Source organism: Lissotriton vulgaris, chromosome 8 (genome assembly GCF_964263255.1).
Source record: "Lissotriton vulgaris chromosome 8, aLisVul1.2, whole genome shotgun sequence".
NCBI classification, from domain to species: Eukaryota; Metazoa; Chordata; class Amphibia; order Caudata; family Salamandridae; genus Lissotriton; species Lissotriton vulgaris.
In genome coordinates, this window is record NC_141696.1 from 1,428,951,360 (window position 1) to 1,428,972,275 (window position 20,916).

Sequence of the window (20,916 nt, forward strand, 5' to 3'; positions counted from 1 at the left end):
GGAACGCCTCCTTATGGCGCAGTGCTTTACAACGTGACGCATCTCCTAGATGCATCACGTTGTAAATAGGGCGCATTGTTTGCACCGCAGTTGCGTCAAATAAAATGACGCAATTGCGGCGCAAAGAGGCGCAACTGCCTCGTAAATCTGCCCCCTAGTGTTTAATTTAGGTCGAACATGAGTATAAGAGTGACTCAATAGAAACATGAGGCCTGCGCCAAACATGAGTATTAATAGACTGGGGGCTTTAAGACCTATCCTGACTAAGCCTAAAAAGTGAAAATGTATCTTTCTCCTTCACTCTGATGACAAGCATCTAAAGACATCCACCCTCAGGAAGCAGAAAAAGAATCATTGAAGACATGAATGGTCACTGGGGTGGCACGAGAGAAACATTCAAATGAGGACACAATGATGAAAAGCTTATATCTAAGGTGGGTTTGGCTGATAGGCTGAAACATCAACCCGATAACTAAAACTATATCGTGGTATCTTCAAAAGGATTCTCAACCCCCACTTGTCCCATCCCCTGACTCGACTATCCGACTTCCACAATGACTTATTCCTTTCTTCTGATTAAAAATAGTTCTAGTCAGTTATGCTGCAGTATGAAGGTTCCTTATTATTCTATTTAGTCACTGTTCACAGAATGCCACATACCTGAGTTCTATCTAACAGTATTAGAGCAATAACCTGATAATGCAGAATACTGGACCTTCACCCTGTAACTTTCAAAATGTAGGGTCACCAGGTTGTATTCCTTCCTGGATTCCAGCACCTTATCAATTAGATGTAAAGTCCTTCTGGTCTTTAACCACATCGCTGCAGCGGCTATTCCGCCGCAGCGCTAAGGGGGGCGGGGCGGCGGGGCGGCCGCGCGGCGGGTGCATGCTGGTGACGGAACCGCTCCATCACCAGCCGCGGTTGGGCTGTGCTCATGACGGAGCGGTTCCGTCTTTGCCCCGCCCGCTCAATGGAACGCCCAGCACAGGCGCGGAATCCGCGCCGCGCAGGCGCGGCGAGCGGGCCATGACTGAACCGCTCCATCATCAGCACAGCGCCACCGCAGCTGATGACGGAGGGGTTCCGTCATCAGCATCGAAAGAGTTAAATACGAATGTCAGTAGGTGAATGGCCAACAGTGCAAGTCATGTTATCCACCAAAGTCTTGAGCATGTCATATAGGTAATTTGGAACAATCTGTGCCTTTTATGATTAGAAGATACATTACCTTCCTCTGGCTGATGTGGTGGTGGGGGTGGAGGTGGAGGAGGAGTCTTAGGTTTGAAACACCAGATCACATTAGGAATACTAGAGTCGAAGCAGCATCCTTTGCTTCTGCATTCAGAAGGAGAGATGCCTGGAGGGCCGCAGTTGTTTCTTACTCTTGGACTGATGGAACATTGGCTACCATCTTAAAAAGAACAAAAGGAAGAATATTTGGTAATTGACTCAATAAGCTTCTCCGTCTTGTTCTCTCAATTAATTATTTTTATTCCAATCCCTTCCGCCTCTCACAACCTGTATCACTTGTAGTTTACACACATATCTGAATTTAAAAAGAGATTGGAATCATCAATATTTTGCTCGATATTTAAATTTGAACTGGCAACTGAAATAGAATAGCTATCTGGTGCTCTCACCAAGCATATCGACATCCCTGTAGCTAAAAAAAAGTTGAATCAATTATATAAAAACAGTAAAGAGAAAAATAACGCATGAATTTACTTCCTCCAGGATGATGTTGCAACTAACTGTGCATTACCCCAGCTGGGAAGTACCTCCTGTTCCAAGTTTCAGCAGAAAAATGAGGTATAACATACAGAACTGTTTTCAACACATCCAATCCTAGCTTCTTTTTAAAAAAATGTGTTTTCCTCGAAAAAATGAGCAGGGTTGTCCTGCCGGAATTTATCAAAGGGAAACTGAGAGGGAATGATAATTTTCACACAACTCATAATTCTAATCCCTGTGAAAACAGGTGTTTGTACAGGAATTGGAATTTAGGGTCGGTAACGGCCGAATTCGGCCGTTACCGAGCCGTATTTGGGAATTGACATGCAGGTGGCATTTAATTTACAGAATCGGTATATTTACCGATTCGGTAAAGTTACCGATTCTGTAAAATAGCGAATCGGTAAATTTACCGAATCGGTAAATACAGATGTAGGTGGCACTGGAAACAGTGCCACAGGCCATTACCGATTCGTTATTTACCATGTAATACTATTACATGGCAAATGACGAATTCCAGTGTACATGCACATCTGTGCATGTACACCTGTGCCATGTGGCACACAGACATGCCCTAAAGGCATGAATGTGTGTCACATGGCTCCTGGTGGCCCCCCGCCCTGGGCAGCGCACCCAAACCAACAGACCACGCAGGCAACCTGGGCTTCATCCTGGACTCCTCCCTCTCCATGACCAGACAAGTCAATGCCGTCTCCTCGTCTTGCTTCAACATCCTACGCATGCTACGTAAGATCTTCCGGTGGATCCCAACCGAGACCAGGAAGACGGTCACCCAGGACCTCGTCACCAGCCGACTGGACTACGGCAACGCCCTCTACGCCGGAACCACCGCCAAGCTCCAGAAGAGACTCCATAGCAATTACCGAATAGTAAATACCAATAGGTAATTTGCTATTACTTACATCTAGGCCTTAGCTCCTAACTTGTAATGAGGGCCCTAGGCAATAACCAATAATTGTATTATGATAAAGAGTGGTATAACAGACGAGGGAATTATGGAAGCAACTAAAATATACTGGAGGATGGAAAGATGAAACAGTAATTTATTAATCTCAATATTTATTATTATTTATGTTATGTTTTGCCTTTGAAATAGCATTGTATTTAGATGCTGGGGGATGCCAACATAGAAGTAATGAAGTAGGTTAGCGGTTACAGTATGGAGAAAGGGTAACTCTGTGAGATGTGGACAGTGTTGTAGACACAGGTATGAAGGAGGAGGGGTAGATTAGAAGAAGGCGCTGGACAGAGAACTCACAAAGATAAGAAGAAGTCATGCTAAAAGTTAGTTTGAACAATGATTTTCCGGTTGTTTTGGACTGTGAGTTGCTTAGGTGTGATCCTAAAATGTGCCTTGAAGCCTGTCCTGTCAAGCATTGAATGTGTTTACAAATCTTAAACTGAGAAGAGGGGGGAGATGTGGCCTAAGAGCCTGAGCTGGCAACCCCGGAAATCGGGAACTAGATTTTTGTCCCAGTGTTGCCTCAATTTCTTGTGATTCTGGGCAAATCAATTAATCTAATAAAAAATGAATCTGACCTTGTGTAATGTAATCTCGTGCTCAAGTAAAGCGTTCTAATGCTCTTGAGCCAAATTTGCGCTTTATAAAAATGCAAAAAAAGAGAATCACAATGGAAGCAGGGGAGCGAGCCTAGAGGGGTTGGCCTACTACTGTAAAGGGATTTTGCTTCTTGTTAGTATTAATGAGGACTGTGGCTGTAGCCATTCTGATTGGCCCGTGCTTACCTGATATGGCCAGCTCACCATCCATATTGAAATACAACTCCAAAGTGTAAGTGAGGTGATAAGGAACGGTACACAATCCATACAGAAATACTTAAGTAGTAATGGCTGCAGAAAAACACACTAAATCAGCATTAAAACACTTGGGCTCTCATTACGAGTGTCCCAGTAATCTGTGTGATATTTATCACACCTGATAATAGCCAGTTCTACTTAGTCAGAATTTATCAGCTGTGATACGTAACACCTAGTTATGAGTTTTTGAAGAATAACATGCCGATTTTGGTGTTTAACGAACAATAGCCCTCATGTTCTGGTAAATACCGGACAATTTTCCCCAGATAAACATTGCCAGGTTCGACCCACTAATTTGCATAACTCTTAATTGAGATATGTGTGGACACAGCAGTTCTAGCACATATCACACTAACCTATCTGTTCTCAATGAGGACCTAGATTATTCAATGTTTGCTGGAGGGACTAGACATTTTTATCAATGGATACAAAAAGCATCATTCTTACTGCAAAATACATGGATACATTTCTTTTTTCATCTTTTTCCTCAAAAAACTAGCTGTCAAAAAGGACATTCCCGGGCACGTTGCTGATGGGAACACAATATATACCCTGATTGATAAATACAAGCTTTGTTGCCGATGTTGTGAATGGTTATTGAAAGACAACTGTGAGGTTATGTGAACTTTGATCAAGAAACTGAGGGGCAGATTTAGCACTTTTTCACACAGCACAGTGCAGAAGCCGCAAATGCTGCGCTGTAAGAAAAGTAGAGAGTAGGAAAGCACCAAATGTACTGAATTATGACACTGTCCGCCTCTTTCCTTAGCGCCGCTGCTGAAATCAGCTGACTTGCACCACAGAGACATCTTTGCGCCATGGTGCAAGGGTGTCTCTGTGAGTCTAGTACAGTTTTTGTACTGGAAGGGTATCCTTGCAGTGGAAAATGCTATTCATCTACTGCCTTAAATAATTTTACCTCTTTGTATGAGTGCTGTACTGTGCACCACATGTACAAAGTAGCAAAAGGAGGGAGAAATGATTTGATTTATTAAATTGGGTTTAGCGTTAGAGACCTTGGGTGGTCGCATGGGAAAGCCCATGCTCCACCCATGGTACACCACCTTGCCGCTAAGTAATGCAAAGCAGCGCTATGCACTGCTTTGTGTATTTTCACATTATTTCTAAACCTAAAGGGGGAACATCCATAACAACGCAGTCAAAACATCGCGCTGCCATTACCACGCGTTTTTTACAATGCAAGTCGTTACCATGACTTGCGCTGGAGGGCGCTGTAGACTAAGGAATAGTAGATTTACTATTCCAACACCTTCCCTACTGTACGTAGGCTGGAGTTGGAATAGTAAATCTTAGAGGTCGCTGTTGTGCAAACTCTGTTCGAGTCTGACAGCGGAGAGGAACGAGACGCCGAATTGAGGAGGAAGACGCCGGCTGCAGCCCCTGCTCCCGGCACGGAAAAGCGCCGCCGAAAAGCGGGAAAATGTCTGCGCCTGAAACGAAAGGCAAGCAGAACAAGTAGGGCTGAACTTAGAGCCCACCCCGCCTCGAGGGCTTTCCCAGGACGCTAAAAGCATCTTGGCCGCTAGCGGAAGGTGCCGCGAGTGGAGTAGTGGGAGCGGCCAGTCCGGGGAGCGGCTGGAGCCGAGCGAACTTCCCGGATTAGGCAGTAGCCACAGCAACTGTGAAAACCCCAGGACTCAGCTGCAATTGTGCCTGGTATCTCCTCAAACGCTCGCAAGAAAAGTGAGCAGTGACTTGGGACCGGTTGGACCAACATGAGTCCTCTGCGAGCTGAGGGCAGAGGCTGACGTGAGAGGTGCCCTGGGGCTTCCCCCCTCCGAACACAGAGGGACCCATGGGAGGCAGAGGTTTGGCCTGGGATTGGCCAGCTGGGACTGTTGCCTGAAAGTGTACCTGGGACGTGTAGAACATACCAACTGACCCAGGTACGTGGCTATTCGTCAAAGCTGTTCCAGTAGGATAGAAAGCTCTGCTCTCTATGAAGCTGTTAAAGAAGACTGCTAATTAACTGCACGGAGCATATAACCATTCAACTGACCATTTAATTTTTAATGACATAACTATTTTAAGTGGACCACAGCTATTATCAACCACCTACTAAATAAACTTTCACAGGGAAATAGACCTTAATCTATTTTGGATTTACACGCAGTGGTGATCAAGTGAAGTTACTATTCCTAAGTCCAGCACCCTACAGCGCAAGTCGTGGTAACGACTTGCGTTGTAAAAGATGTGTTGTGATGTACCGCAATCTAAAAGATTGCGTTGTAACATCATACAACCGTAAACAAGTTTTGTGTTGGAAAGTAAATTGGAAAAAAAAAGATTTTGCACCGAAATGACACAAAACACAGCCTGAAATGTTAGTACATGTCACCCTAAATGTGTGTCATCTGAATGGGCATGAGAGTGTCATCCGAGCAAGAAAGTAATTGATGTGTCCATGCCAGGTCTGCTGTCGCCATCCCTGGTCAACATATTCACAAGTTAAACTAGCAGTGTACAGATATGTTTGTGCTCTTAGGTTCATTGTAGTCATGATGACTCAATTTCTCCAGCACCAAGCAGCCATTACATTTTCTGGTGCACACTTTTTGAATAATAAGAAAAATAATACAAAGCTAAAACCAAGGCTACTGTTCTACATATCTAAAGTTTCGCATACGCTACGGTGTTAAGTCAAAGAGTTGGTGGGTACATCACAGCGGCCGTAGATCCTCTGAATGTTTATTCTATAATGCTAGGAAAGAACTAGTCTGCAAAAAGTAAATGTTTTTGCTATTTTTCACAAAAAACATTTTTTCGCATACATTTTCCCTTCAGTTGTTTTGAGATTTGTTGAAATTTTATGACCTTTTTCTATTTTTTTTTCCAAAGTTGCAGGAAATTTGCAGAAGCATAGTCTTGCCACTTTGCATGCTTCTATCATCAGTCTGCCCATGCAGTGATATGGGTTATAGGCTAAGCTGACAGATCCAGTGGTAAGGATGCGAAAGAGGCTCATTAGTAGGTAAGCACCTGGGTGCAGAAAATGTAATGCCTAAAGTCAGAGGGGTGGGAGGGTGCATTTATTTTCTCCAGCAAAATGTTGATATTTCCTTCCATGAAACTTGAGAATATTAACAGTGTAACTTAGTCTTTGCCTAAGGTTTTCTCCACATAGTGAGTCTATTTTCATTCTGACTGAAGCTAGCCAGACTAGAAAAGTTGTGTAAACTATTTCTCTGCAAGTATACCTTCTTCAGATCGTTTCTATGCACAATGGAATTGGGCAGGAGAAGAACCGAGACCAATTCACAAAGATTGTGTTTGCAAATTTGCGCAAAGGTCAAAAAACGTTCATGCTAATGTTGGAAAGCAAAGATTGAAAAAAACCTTAGGACCTACAGGATTTCACGGAGGCCTCGCGCTAAGCCAAGCAGCCGATATCGACGCAAATTCCAGCCTGAAGGGGAGCCTCGCTCAATGACATGAGAAATCCTCCAGAAAAGTTTCTAAGTATGAAGATACCATTTTCAGTGGGGCCTCCCGCTTTGTGTATCCAACCAGGGCTCCATCGCGGTTGGCCTCAAAATTTGTCTTTGTCCCGATCAAGCTTGGCCAGATGTCGCTGTATGTTTTTGTGCACTGGAAAGTGTTTAATCTTTCAAAATTAATATCTCCGGTACCCTACATTGAATTTTTGTAATTATACTGTCATGTTAAAGATAAAAATATTTTGTATTTTTATTGTGTGTCTTGTGTCTTACTTATTTAATGTGTTAGTCTTTTTAAATGTTTTACATACCTGTATCCTGAGTTAAGCCTGCCTGCTCACAGCCAGCTAGCAAGTGTTGAGCCAGGGGCTAATCTTTTGAGACCTTGACTGGACCTTATATTTTGTTGGGGGCCTTATTATGAGTCGTAGGTAGGTACTTACCCCTACTAATAATCCACGTTCCAACACTCCCTATCCATTTATGCAAGGCCAGTATGGTATTCTTAAAGGGATCTTCCTGTTTAAAGTAAAAATCTTATCTATTTGTCCAACTTTGCAGCCTCACCAATCACTATTGTGACATAATTCAGAAGACAGCCATCTCAGCCATTTAAGCTATATTTACCTTTCAGCATTTTTCCCCCAATATTTTGTGCTCGATATTCTTGTACCACAATATTGTCGGTGTCGACATTCAGTAGCACAACCATCTCAAAGCCAGCCCTCTCCACGGTATGTGTAGCATTTGTTTTAAAATGTCATTGGGATTGCTTATTAAAAGCCTGTTTGAATTCGACGAGACGCCCCCTTTAAATCAGCCATTGTGCAGTGGTACTTTGGCACTCAAAAATACAAAACTGTCATTATTTTCACTCCATTCTAATTTGCATGAGTACTATTAATGGCAAGTCTGACTTTTTTGCTTGACAATATAAAAATAACATCGCTACTTTCTTTTGTTGCCAGGACAGAATCCAAAATCAAAGGAAAAAAATGACAATAGGCAATAACCTCGCTCACCTGGTGCGTGCCCCTCTGTCACAGCGCTGAGCCCTAACACCAGGACGACGGCCAGCAAGCAGAACACCTTGTACCCCATGATGACTCCTTGTCCTCTGCTCACCAGGGGGAATGCACACTGGGATGGGGACCCATTCAAAGGGGGACATTATATTCGCTCCTTCTTGTTTGTTTAATATTTGCTGGTGTTTGGTGAGGGCGGGGTTGATGGGCCTTTACTCCACCTTTGTATTTTTATGATTGCAAAACTGCTCCAAAGGTGGGCCTGTGCGTGAAAAAGTCGAAACCTATTGCTTGCTTTGCAACCTCTGCCAAGACGCTCATGGGCGCTGATATACTCAGTGTGCACGCGGGTGAGTCACTCCCGCTGCGGGGCCCTGACTCTGCGTTATCTTATTGTGACAAATCAGTGCATCGCTCTGTTCGTGTTGATTGGCACCTCCACCCTCGTGTTGTGCACAATCACGGCAACCTAATCTGGGTGGCTCGCCTCACTTCCCTGGGCAGGGTCACCACGCACGCACAAACATACTTCAGTGCCACAGAAATGCCCACTTCCCTCTGTGTGCTTTATGGGAGGTGGCAGCAGATTCCTGCCCGCCTGGTCCCAATAGTTCTGTGGGAAGCAGGATTGCTTATTTACAAGCCCCTTGCGCCGCCGGTGCGTCACTTTTAACGTAGGAAAAAGTGATGTCCCGGCGGCGCAAGGGGCTTGTAAAAAAAGCCACAGGGTGCTGAGTGCATTGATCCCGAGTGTGTAGCAACACGTCGGTCACAGAACCCTAGAATGTTGCTCATCATATGGTCCATACTGCTGTTTCTATACCGGACAGCCATTTCTTTTCCGCTCAGGGAAAGGATATGAAGCCTTCCCTGATTGGTTTGCACCACTCCTCCCCGGGCACTTGTCCTTCATGGATTATGTGGCACACCATCAAGGCACCTTGTTCCCATTGTCTGAGGCACTAAGGCAGAATCCTCTTAAAAGGCGTTGCCACATCTGCAAGAAAGCACGAGATTTCTGGAGGAGACCCCATTGGAGTTATGATTCGGAGGCCTAAAGTGACCCCTGATGGGCATCGCATCCTGGAAAAAGAGCGAGGTAGAGAGAGAAAACATCTCTCTGCCCCATGGCCCCTGTCCTGCCAGTGCCTTTGAAGACACAGTGGAAAGTAAGTGTAATGGATGGTTCGAGCTAGACTCCATAAACCCCACAGAGATGACGCGCCAGCGATCCAGGGCCATCAGCTCGAGTTAGTGAAACACAATGCATTATGCGAACTCACGCTTCTGAAGTGTGAATTCTTCCAGATGCGCAGAAAACGGGACCTTCTGCTTGTGTAGTGTTGTGGAAAGCTGAAAAGTGTTCAAGTTAAGACATGAAGGGTGTGTTTTAAGTATACCGGTTCTCTATTGATCTTTTTTTTCATTTCAAGAGGATTTTATTGAGAGAAATAATGATCCAAATAACAACCAACAAAATACAAAGAGGCGATACATTCCAATATGAGAAGAAAAAAAAAAAAACGTGAAACCATGGAAAATATTTGATCATTAAGTAAGCACAATGTAAGTAAAATTGGAGAAACAGGCACCTAAAATGAAGGTAATGAATTGAGCCAATAGAGAAATACATTATTCAGAACGTAGAACGTATCAGACCCTAAGATTAGGATAGGGGCGGGGGAAGGTAATAGGAACAACAGGAAGAAGGAAGGCGAGCAAGGAAAAAAGCAGCAGAAGGAAGGAACGGGAGGAGAGGACAGGAAAGAGGAAGAAAGAAAGAAGGAATCCCACAGGAACAACCCAATGTAACGCAACAACCAGACAAAAATTAGGTAGACATAACAGCAGGAAATTGAGGGACTACACCATTCGCAGAGAGTTCCATATAGTCATCCAGCGTTGCCCAGACCCCACTAGAGATGGAAGGTGACAGGTGTGCTAGATCTACTGAGGTGTGAGCACTGCGTAAGAAGGAAACCCATGCCCACCAAGTATGATAGGAAACAGACGAGAAAGACTTCCAATCCATAAGGATAACTTTGATCGCTACAGATAAAAGAAGGTCTAACAGTTGTAGTTGCAATGGATCAAGGGGAAGAGGTGTAGGAGCCGCCCAGGGGCCTAAAATAACTAAAGGAAAAGAGAGCTGGAGCTCAATGTCAAAAATAAGAGACAAATGTTGCTGAATAAGGTCCCAGAAAGATTTAAGTAAGGAACAGTTAAAGAACATATGTGGAAAATCACCTGCCTCAACGCCACAACTCCAACAGAGGTCATCCTCTTTAAGGTTGAGAGAGTGAAGACGGACCGGAGTCCAGTGGAGTAGATTGATCGAGAAAAACTTGGACTGTGTTAAGGAAGGAGCTATTTTGTTACGTAACGCTAATTTGCCAATGGATTGCCAAGCTTCGGAGGAGATATGATCCGTAATATTGTGATCAAAATGACGCGACCATTTTTGCTGTGCAACCGTCTGATCAGGAAGCGAAGTAGAGGATAGAAACCTATATATGTGAGAAGCAACATGACCCGCTTTGAACCAAATAGAAAACAGTGAGATGGTGGACGAGGAGGGGTGAAGACGAGTTTTCGAGATCGCAACCTTGATTTTAAGAAAAGTATAGAAGTCTAGATTTGTTAGAGAGTGTTTGAGCGCTAAGGTGGAGAAAGGTAAGGGCTCACCAGAATCATTATACAGATGTTGTACCAGAGAGACACCCTTCAACGCCCAATACGACATGAGTGTGGGAGTGATATTGATTTTAATTTTGGAGTTACGCCAAATAGAAGACCATCTAGTTTTGTGCAGAGGAAATGCCATCTTCCTGTCCACTTTCTTAATTGCGACAATTGTATCAATAATGATAGATCGGGAGAACAGAATATGTAGAGTGGAAGTAGTACAAAAAGAGGCAAGTGGTAAGGGAGCAGCTAAATCCTGTTCTATGAGTAGCCATAGAGGAATATGACGGGTTGGGGGAGAAAACCATAGGGCACCTTGCGAGGCCAAAAAAGCAGTCTGGTATTTCTCCCAATCCGGGAAATTGCAACCTCCCATATCACAGGGTCTACGTAGATATTTGTATGCTAACCGAGCACGTTTCCCGCTCCATAAAAATTTGGAGGTGATACCATCGATTTCCCGAAAAAAAGAGTCAGATAATTTAATCGGAATCATGGAAGAGACAAAATTGATAATCGGCGTGATCATCATTTTAAGGGTTTGTAGGCGCCCCCACCATGAAATATGTTTTGGAGACCATGTGTCCAGAAGACGACGAACTTTAGCCAGAGTTTGAGACTCATTATACGTAACCGTTGTATGTAGTGTCGAACAGAAATAAATGCCTAGATATTTAAGATGAGTAGCTTGCCATTTAAAGCCAGCCGAACCCATATGCGCAGGAAAGCAGTAGGCATTTAAAGGGAACATTTCTGTCTTGTCTTTATTTAGGGTATATCCTGAAACTTTAGAAAACAAAGAAATGGTGTCGGAGATAGCAGGAATGGCTAACGCAATATCGTCCGAGAAAATGAGAACATCGTCAGCGTAGGCTGCAGTTTTAAGACAATGAGGGCCAAAAGAGAACCCTTTGATATCGGGGTGTAAATCAATCAGCCGAAGGAGAGGATCGATAGATAACAAAAACAAGAGAGGGGATAAAGGACATCCTTGTCTCGTGCCCTGGCAAAGATTAAAAAAAGAGGATGTAGAACCATTAACTCTAATATTAGCTTTAGGTTGGGAATACAAAGACATTACCATGTTAATAAATGATTCCCCAAGGTTATGTGCATGTAAAACAGCTCGAAGAAACGGCCAAGAAACCTTATCGAAGGCCTTTTCCGCATCGAGGGCCAAGGCCGCGGCCGGTAGTTGGGATCGCTTGGCCGCCCCAATAATATGGCAAAAAGTGCGAATATTGTCTCTTGCTAGCCTACCTTTAACAAAACCAGTTTGGGAGGGATGGACTAAGTTGGGAATAAAGGATTCTAGACGTTTAGCCAGGATTTTAGCAAAAATCTTCGCTTCCATATTGAGAAGTGAAATAGGGCGGAAATTCTTAGGGTCCGAATGGTCCTTCCCCTCTTTTGGGATCACCACTATGGTGGCTTCAGCAGCCGTACCAGAGACAGAACCATTACGAACAAAAGCGTCAAAGACAACCTGTAATTTAGGAACAAGCAACGGGAGAAAGGTTTTATAAAATAAGATCGGATAACCATCAGGGCCCGGCGCTTTCCCCGAACGGGTGGCTTTGATGGCAGAAACTATTTCCTCAGGTGAGATAGGTTCATTTAGAGTGGAGCGATCTTCCTCTGATACTGATTGAATCGGAATTGATTTTAAAAAATCTTGACATGTGTCAAAAGAGGCTTGGTTAGAGGGGGTATACAATTTGTTATAAAAATCACGAAAAACTTCAAGAATTTCCTCAGTTTGGAATTTTTTAGAGCCATTATGATCTTTAATAGAAGAGATCTGAGAGGATTTAGATGAGGAGTCTTGGAATTTTAATGTAGCAGCCAAAAGTTTGCCAGCCCGATTCTTTAAGAGTAATTTTTTGGACTTTTGTGCTTGGAAACCAACATGCGCTCTTTTAGTGACAATTGTATTATATTTGTATTTTAGAAGCTTAATTTGTTGTAGGATAGTCGGATCTTTAGTATGCCTAAAGGAAGCCTCCAGAGTCTTGATTTCAGATGATAAGTCAGTAAGTTCTTTTTTAATCGCTAAATTGCGTTTGGACATGCATGCAATAACTTGGCCTCGGAAAGTACATTTAAAAGAGTCCCAAAGAATTATTGGAGAAGATACAGAAACCTCATTTTCACGGAAAAAAGTGTTTATATCCTTGGAAAATTCTTCCACTTGGGTAGAGTCATATAACACCTCCGTATTAAGTCTCCAGGAACGACCACGTGGTTTCGGAGCAAAGGACGATAACGTAAAAGTGACCGCAGCATGGTCGGAGATGACAATGGGATGTATAAGCGGGGAAGAAGAAGCTGAGACAAGAGAAGAGTGAACTAGGAGATAATCAATGCGAGAGAATGAAGAATGAGGGGAGGAAAAGAAAGAAAAGTCACTACCAGTGGGATTATGGAGACGCCAAATATCATGCAATTTAGCAATGGAACACATGTTAAGCATCTGTTTGTGTGCTTTAGGCGGACGAAACTGAAATGCGGAATTTCTGTCCAATAAAGGATCCATAGGTAAGTTAAAATCCCCACCAACAATAAGATTACCAGCATGTGGGGTATCATGCAATTTTTTAGAAATGGATTTCCAAAAAGCAGGGTTATCAATATTCGGAGCATAGATATTCATAACAAACAGCTCATGTTGTCCATCTGATAATTTAGATAAGAGCCATCGACCATCTGAGTCATGCTCAGAAGAGAGAATCGATAGACCCGAATTTCTCGAAACCAACGTAACCACACCATTGCGTTTACCAGATGCATCTGAACAAGCCACATCCGACACCCATTCTTTCTTCAAGAATAACGCTTCTCTACTAGTAATCTTAGACTCTTGAAATAGGACTAAGTCCGCTGAGAGAGATTTACAATAATCTAAGATTTTAGATCGTTTGACCGGATGATTTAACCCCTTAACATTAAGGGATAGTACATTTAAACCTGGCATATAACTGAAGGGGATACACTCGAAGACAACAATGATAACAGAGAAAGGACGAGGTACAAAAATATAGTAGACCAACCACAAAACAAAATAGATGTTACGGGAGCAACCTTGTGGGAGAACCATGAAAAAAGAAAAGCCAGAAGGAGAGAAGAAAGAGTAGAGAAGAGAGAGAAACGAGGCAGAGGGGGAGGTCTAAAAGAGACCCATATCATGCAAGGGAGAACGTGGAAAAGGCGAGTCGAAGACCCGTACGAGGAGCAAAAGTTGGTAAAGAAGACTAGCCCATTATGAAAGAAAAACAACTGTCAGTGAGCTAAAAAGCAATATATAAACCATACACATAGAAATACATTTTATAATGAGATACTATATTGCTATTAGAAGAAAAATAACACTCAGAGTAGAATAACAGTACCCCAGCAAGCGCAAGAGTATGACTGAAATAACAATACTATAAAATATAGGAAAAGCCTAATTATGTACGAAACATCTTAATAACATATATCATTTTGTGAATAGAGGAACAAATATGCACTGAAATCGCATATGAATCATACAAAAACACCTAATTATAACTATACTATAAAATGGAGGTACATAAGAGGAAAGAAAAAAAAAAAAAAAAAAAAAAAAAAAGGTGTATGAGAACAGCATGTAGAAACGAGAAAGAAAACGAGAGGGAAGATGAAAAAAAGCAGAAAGAAAAAGGAGAAGTCTACACCACGATAGTACAATGCTACATAGTGCAATGCAAATATAATACACAATGCTATTGAAAGAGGTAATAATACTTGAATTATAGACAATAAATCTGCAACTAATAACTATAAAAAGTGCAGGTAACTAGTAAGTATAAACAGCAACAATATAAGTGAAACACACCGTAATAAAAATAGATAGGAGCAAGAAAGAAGGAGCTGAAAAAGAGGTACAAATACGCACGAAAGCAGAGAAGACGGGTAGAAGAAAGAAGAAGAGAAAATTGAAAGGATCTACAAGAAATTTGTCGAAGGATAATGAAGAGAAAAAAGAAGGAGAAGTCAGATACTAGAAAGAAGGAAATCTATCAGAGTAGTATAAAAAGAAGAACAGAGAGAGGACATACAATAGCGGAGGTGTAGATCAACATGAAAGCATAACTGAAAAAAAAAAGAGAAGGTAACCATCCAGAAAAAGACATAAGCAGAAGTAGAGAGAACAGCAAATCAGGTCCCTGAGGTCCCAGGAGTCTGCGTCGTTGCTCTTTGAATCTCCATCTCTATCTCCTCCTGGTTGTCTAAGAACGTTGCCAAGTCTGCCGGTTCATCGAAGATTCTGGAACGCCCTTTATATGTAATGCGAAACTTGGATGGACCAGAAAAGGAAAAAGGAATGCCTAAGTCAGTGAGACGTTTTCGAAGATTCAAGAAGCCTTTCCGTCTTATGACCGTGTCTCTGGCAAAGTCTTGTGAAATGGATATGCGATGACCATCCCAGTTGAGTTGTTTAATCTTGCGCATATGAGACAAAATCAGCTCAGTGTGTTGATGTCGTAAGGGCTTAAAAATGATTGCTCTTGGCTGGGTGGCTGCCTTAGAACGGAACGTTGGAACACGGTGTGCTCTTTCAATCTCAAAGTCTCTGTGGAAAGATAGTTGAAGTGTATCAGGAATCCAATGAGATAAGAACTCAATCATGGAGGAGGATGATTTCTCTGAGTCCTCCGGTAGGCCAAAAATACGCAGATTAGATCTCCTATTACGGTCCTCCTGCTCCGTGAGGTCTCTGCGCATCGCCGCCATAGACCGCTCCATTTGAGAAAGGGACCTGGATTGCTTTTGCATACCATCCTCAGCGGAACTTATCCGTGTTTCTGTCGCTGATACACGTAGAGAAAGGGCTTTAAAATCATTCCTGATAGCAGACACTTCCACTTGTAATAGGTCAGTGTTAGTTTTGGTTGACTGCGCAATATCATGAACCTCATTGAGGCGCGCCAAGATGGTGTCCAATGTGGAGGTATTGTCCGCCTGAGGCGATTCAGGAGTCGGAGAGACTGACTTAAGTCGCTTCAAAGATGTGCCCGGGTCTTTAGAGTCTTTGCTATTCAAGGAGCGACTCATAGTGACAGTGTTGTAGCAGGAGACTAATAAAAATACCCCTGGGATAGAGTATAGCACCAGAGTTGCGCAAAATAGCCAGAAACAGTGAAAAAAGAGGCAATTCACGCTCAAAACACGCTACTCTAATCTAGCGGTTGAAATATGAGCATAAATAAACAGGAAAACACCTCAATATAGCGACCTGAGCATCACAATTAATCAGTGAAGAGAGAACAAAAACTGTGAGCAGCTTCGAACCCAGCCAAGCAGCAAGAAGTAACATTAGAAAAAAATCATAAATGTTACCATTGTAGCCGTTGTGTGAAGAAACCTTTCGACAGACACGAAAGACTGTTAAATTGTATCCGCGGCGGCGCCTCAGAAGACAGATGACAGGAACGTCATACGCGGCAAAATGGCGGCCGCTCCTCAGGAATGCGAGCGTCTGCGAGGCTTGAAGCAGAACGCATAATTCCGATGATTAAAATCGCGGAAAAACAGCGTCGTGGAGATCAGCACATGTTCCGCCGTAGGTGTGTGGATTTTCCGGTCAAGAGGGCACCAAGAGACGGAGATAAACGCTCCACGGGATCAACTCACCCCGGAGCTCAAGCGCAACACGCCATATCACAGCGGCGCGCAAGCCACGCCCGGTTCTCTATTGATCTTGAACGTGGCAACGTGAACATTTTGGAATTAACAAAGATACTATTGTAGAAGTTTGCAACATGAACTCGGTAGAATTCTGCAGTCACAAATAGGGCATCTGGGAAAATGATATTTTGCGCTAGTTGAATATTGTAGATAAATGAAACCATGGCTGCACATTATTGAAACTTTAATGGGTTCAGTGGGAAAATCAGGTGCTATTGTTTTTTCCCCTGTCTCTTATCTCTACTTACAATTATGCCGTTTCTAGTTTCCAGTCCCGTCGCAGGCTGGTACTGGGGGACATCACGCTCCTCTGAAATATTCCTGAAAACTGTTTACATTTCACTCCACACAAAAATGGTCCCTTGCAAAAAATGTCATAATGGAATGAATGAAACATGGGGTATTTGTCGAATTTGTTTAACATCACCCTGTGCACTGCCCGATTAAAATGATTTCTGTGAAGACTGAATTTCTTTTCATCCAATCTTCCTTTAGGCTATAGCTGGACAGTCCTTCTTCTGGTTTTCACAGGTCCTAGGAGTGTTCTGAGGAGAGTTCTTGGTTGCCACATTTATGCCCAGTGCCAGCTGTCCATGGAAGAAACTCCTGACCACTGCCTAAATGATGGGGTAGAAGTTCCCTGAGGTGACCCTACCCACTTTGTCATCGCTTCTTATGTGTGTGTTACTGTAAGCTATCCGACTGTATTTACTGTTCCCTAAACCCGACATAGCAGGGCACTTCTTGCCCTAGTCAGAGCCCCCTGTGCCCACCAGAGGTGTGGCTATGGAAATGGGAAAACAGCCATCATGGTCGCTCTAAACAAGTTCTGGTGCACCTTCCCCTCCCACTGAGGTTGGAGCCAAGCTGGCTCACAAGAAAAAGGCAAAGCAGGCCGAGGTGTGAGCAGGGCCGTGCTGGGAACTGAAATAGTCCCTGGATAATTGCTCGGCTGACCCCCTCGGAGGGGGGAGCACAGCTGAGCTGTTTGCTAGGGCCAGTTTCGGACGATTTTGGTACAGGGGGCTGATATTGTCACCCCCAGAAACAAAACCAGCCTACTGGGGCCAAAAAGAAGACGCACTAGCCCAGGCATTGCATATCGGTGATTTTAGCTCTGTTCTCTCGTTTTTAAAACGTCAAAGGTTTTTTAAACATTTGAGTGTCACTATCTGCATGTAAATTGCCGCGCTATGCACCCAGTGCTCTTCCTGACCTGTCCTCCATTCCCTGCACGCACTCACCTGGTCTAGCGACCGTGAGGGTGTCAGCTGCTGCACAGCAGGGTTGATTGGCGGGGAGGATCCAGGGGTCACGGAGGCATAAAAGTGCACGCTGGAGCGGACGCGCAGTGGCCGCGCGCAGCGCGTGTGGGGCCGCCTGGCCAATCCCCGGACATATACAAGTAATTAATCAAAAACCCTTGCACTCAGACCTTGCCCCTTAAAATCTGAGAAAGTAACAGCACTCAAGAGAGAAGGCCTCCTCATCCCATTGGGGGGAGACACCCAACGCCAACCCGCTACAAAACCCGGACCACCTTAAGCCTAGCGGCAATGATACTCTGAAACTCATAGTCCTGAATACACGTTCTCTTCAAAAACATGCCATTGAGATCCACACTCTCCTACAAAATGACAAAATTAGGCCCCTGACATTCTGGGTCTCACTGAAACGTGGCTAGATGAAGACTCTGGCCCCACCATCGTGGAAGCACTACCCGAGAGCCACGACGCCATCTTGAAAAACTGGCCAGCAGGTAAAAGAGGAGGTGGGGTGGCTTTTCTGTTCAAAAATCACCTGACCATGGGAATGGTGTATGGAGAAACCCTAGAAGGAGCAGATATTCTAACTGTCAAGGTCTGTCACCACTCATCCAGCATCACCTTAGCATATCGCCCACCCAAATGCCCCCGCGCTTCGTAGACCTCCTGACCGAATATGTCTCTAACCTCCGCTCACGTTGCCAATAACTTGTGGTGTTTGGGGACTTTAACTACCACTGGGACCAACAACCCAGAGGCCCACAGCCCCGACAGCTAGAGGAGACGCTCACCACTCTCGGGCTTACCCAGCTAGTCAACACTCCCACTCATGAGCTTGGACATGTCCTAGACCTGGTCTGGTCCACACTCCACCTGGTCAGACCACCACTGTATCAACCTTTTACTCCCCCTAGCTAGGCGCTATGCACAACCCCCTCCGGACTGTAAATATGTTTGTAGTTGGTCAAAAATGGAGGGCCCAACACTAGTTAGCACCCTCTGAGACAGCACCTTTAGGAGGCCGGAGACAGCGGACATTGATGAATGGTCCGAAGTCTTCTCCAGCCGGCTTCCCTCCTCCATCAATAAGCTAGCCCCATAAACTAGTAACTAGTAACAAAGGCAAAGGTGCTCCTTGGTACTCAGAGGCACTCAGGGCCGTGAAACCCTCGCTCCAACAACATGAATGATAGTGGTGTAAAAACTATGAGCCTCTGGCCCTCATAGAGTATAGAGCCAAAGTTGCTACTTACAAAAGAGCGCTTGTTCGTAGAAAGGTGGAATATTATGAAAACAGGATCCTAGTAGCAACCAACAAACAAAAAGAAACATTTAAAATCCTGAAAGAACTAAGCCAAAAACAATCGCTGACAACACCATCAAACCAAGTACAATGCAACCAATTTTTATCTTACTTCTCAAAAAAAAATACAGGACACCCTGACTGAGATTGACAATTCCCCATTCAAGCAGTCCCCCAAGGACGATGAGGGTATCCAGGGAAAGAGAGTAGAACTTCTCTCTTCCTTTCATATTCTTGACTCTGAAACTCTATGACGCATTGCCACAAAATTCAAATCTGGCTCACCTGCTGACCCCTGCCCCCCTAGGATCTTTAATTTAGCCCTCCCAGAAATCGAGGTAGAAATCCTCACCCTGCTGAACCTCTGTCTGGAGACAGGGAAGGTTCCAAGACACTTTAAGGAAGCCACACTTATCCCCCTTCTCAAGAAGTCAGGCGCCGACACATCCAACATGAAAAATTACAGACCCATTTCCCAACTCCCATTTCTTGCTAAATTCCTAGAGCAATATATCCTGCAAACTCTATCCGGGTTCATGGAAGTTCACCACCTCCTAGGGGACAGGCAGGCTGGATTCCAAGCACACCATAGCACAGAATTGGTGATGTTATCAGTGCTTGATGAGATCAGGATGACTCTGGACAACAATAAGCTCTGTTTCCTAGACCTCCTTTTAACACGGTCAACCATGCCCTATTCCTGGAAAGACTGAGAGCAATTGGGATTGGGGGGTCCATCATACAATGGATCACATCATTCCTGACAAATCACACCCAAAGAATTCAGATGGGCGACCAGGTCTCGAAGAGGGGGGCTATTCCCTGTGGAGTTCCACAGGGCTCGGCCCTATCTCCCCTTTTATTCAACATATACCTCCGACCTCTGATAAATGTCCTTGCGGCAATGGACTGCCAAGTGTTCAATTATGCAGACAATACTCAAATCATTCTGCAAATTGATAACACTCCACAAGCCCACTCCCTGGCAAAAGATGTGCTGCGTTTCACTGGATGACGGCCAACTCACTTAAGATTAATCCAGACAAAACCGAGGTCCTGGCCGTGACCGACGCTCACAACCCTTGGAGCTCCCTCTATTGACCTCAGGAGCTGGGTGACGCTCCAGCCCCAGCCCCTGTGGTTAAAAGCTTGGGAATCAAAGTGGACGCTAAGCTCTCACGAGCTAATCAAGTTTCAACTGTGTTCGGAACTTGAGTGGGACTACTCCGGCTATTAAGGAGACTCTCCCCCATCCTCTCCTTCTCAACCATGAGAACGGTGGTAGCCACCTGATTTTGTCATGCCTTGACTATGGCAACTCACTCTATATTGGACTACCAGACTCCCTCATTGGCAAATTGCGTATAGTCATGAATGAAGCCGCCAGGCTATTTTTTTAACTCCCCAGGGGCACGCGGGCTACACCCCTTCTGCAACGTCTCCACTGGCTTCCCATAAAGCAAAGGGCCAAATTCAAGGGCCTCTGAATTGCTCACAAGGCTCTGTACGGTCAGGCACCAACCTATATAAAACAACGACTTGAGAAATTAATCCCAAGACGCTCGCTAAGATCCTCCTCGGAGGGCCTCTTATTTTGCCCTCGCTTCAAATACACCACCAAGGGTGGCCGAGCCTTCTCCATCCTCCTTCCAACACTGTGGAACAAGCTCCCCAGCCAGCTCTGTGCCGAAAATCGTCTCCTCCCTTTCAGAAAAAAATTTTAAACTGTTCTCTTCACAGAAGCTTGGTCCTAACTGTCATCGCTCTCCCTGGAATGGTCGCTGATCTTCTAGAAGCGCTTAGAGACCTTCCGGTATTAAGCGCTCTACAAATCAAAATTAACAATAACAACAAAACTGACCCCTACCCTGGCTATCCGCTATTGACAGTCCGCCCTG

General features: G+C 44.3%; 1 protein-coding gene across 1 annotated transcript in view; it reads right to left on the minus strand.

The window, feature by feature from the left end:
- The window catches only part of LOC147698872 (uncharacterized), a 103,456-nt gene that overhangs the window by 8,311 nt on the left and 74,229 nt on the right, over positions 1 to 20,916 (minus strand). Inside the window, exons 3-4 of the mRNA XM_086936282.1 lie at positions 8,054 to 8,200; positions 1,232 to 1,414 (exon numbers count right to left, since the gene is read on the minus strand). Coding sequence (XP_086792408.1) covers positions 1,232 to 1,414; positions 8,054 to 8,200 — 330 coding nt within the window. The remainder of the gene's footprint in view (positions 1 to 1,231; positions 1,415 to 8,053; positions 8,201 to 20,916) is intronic.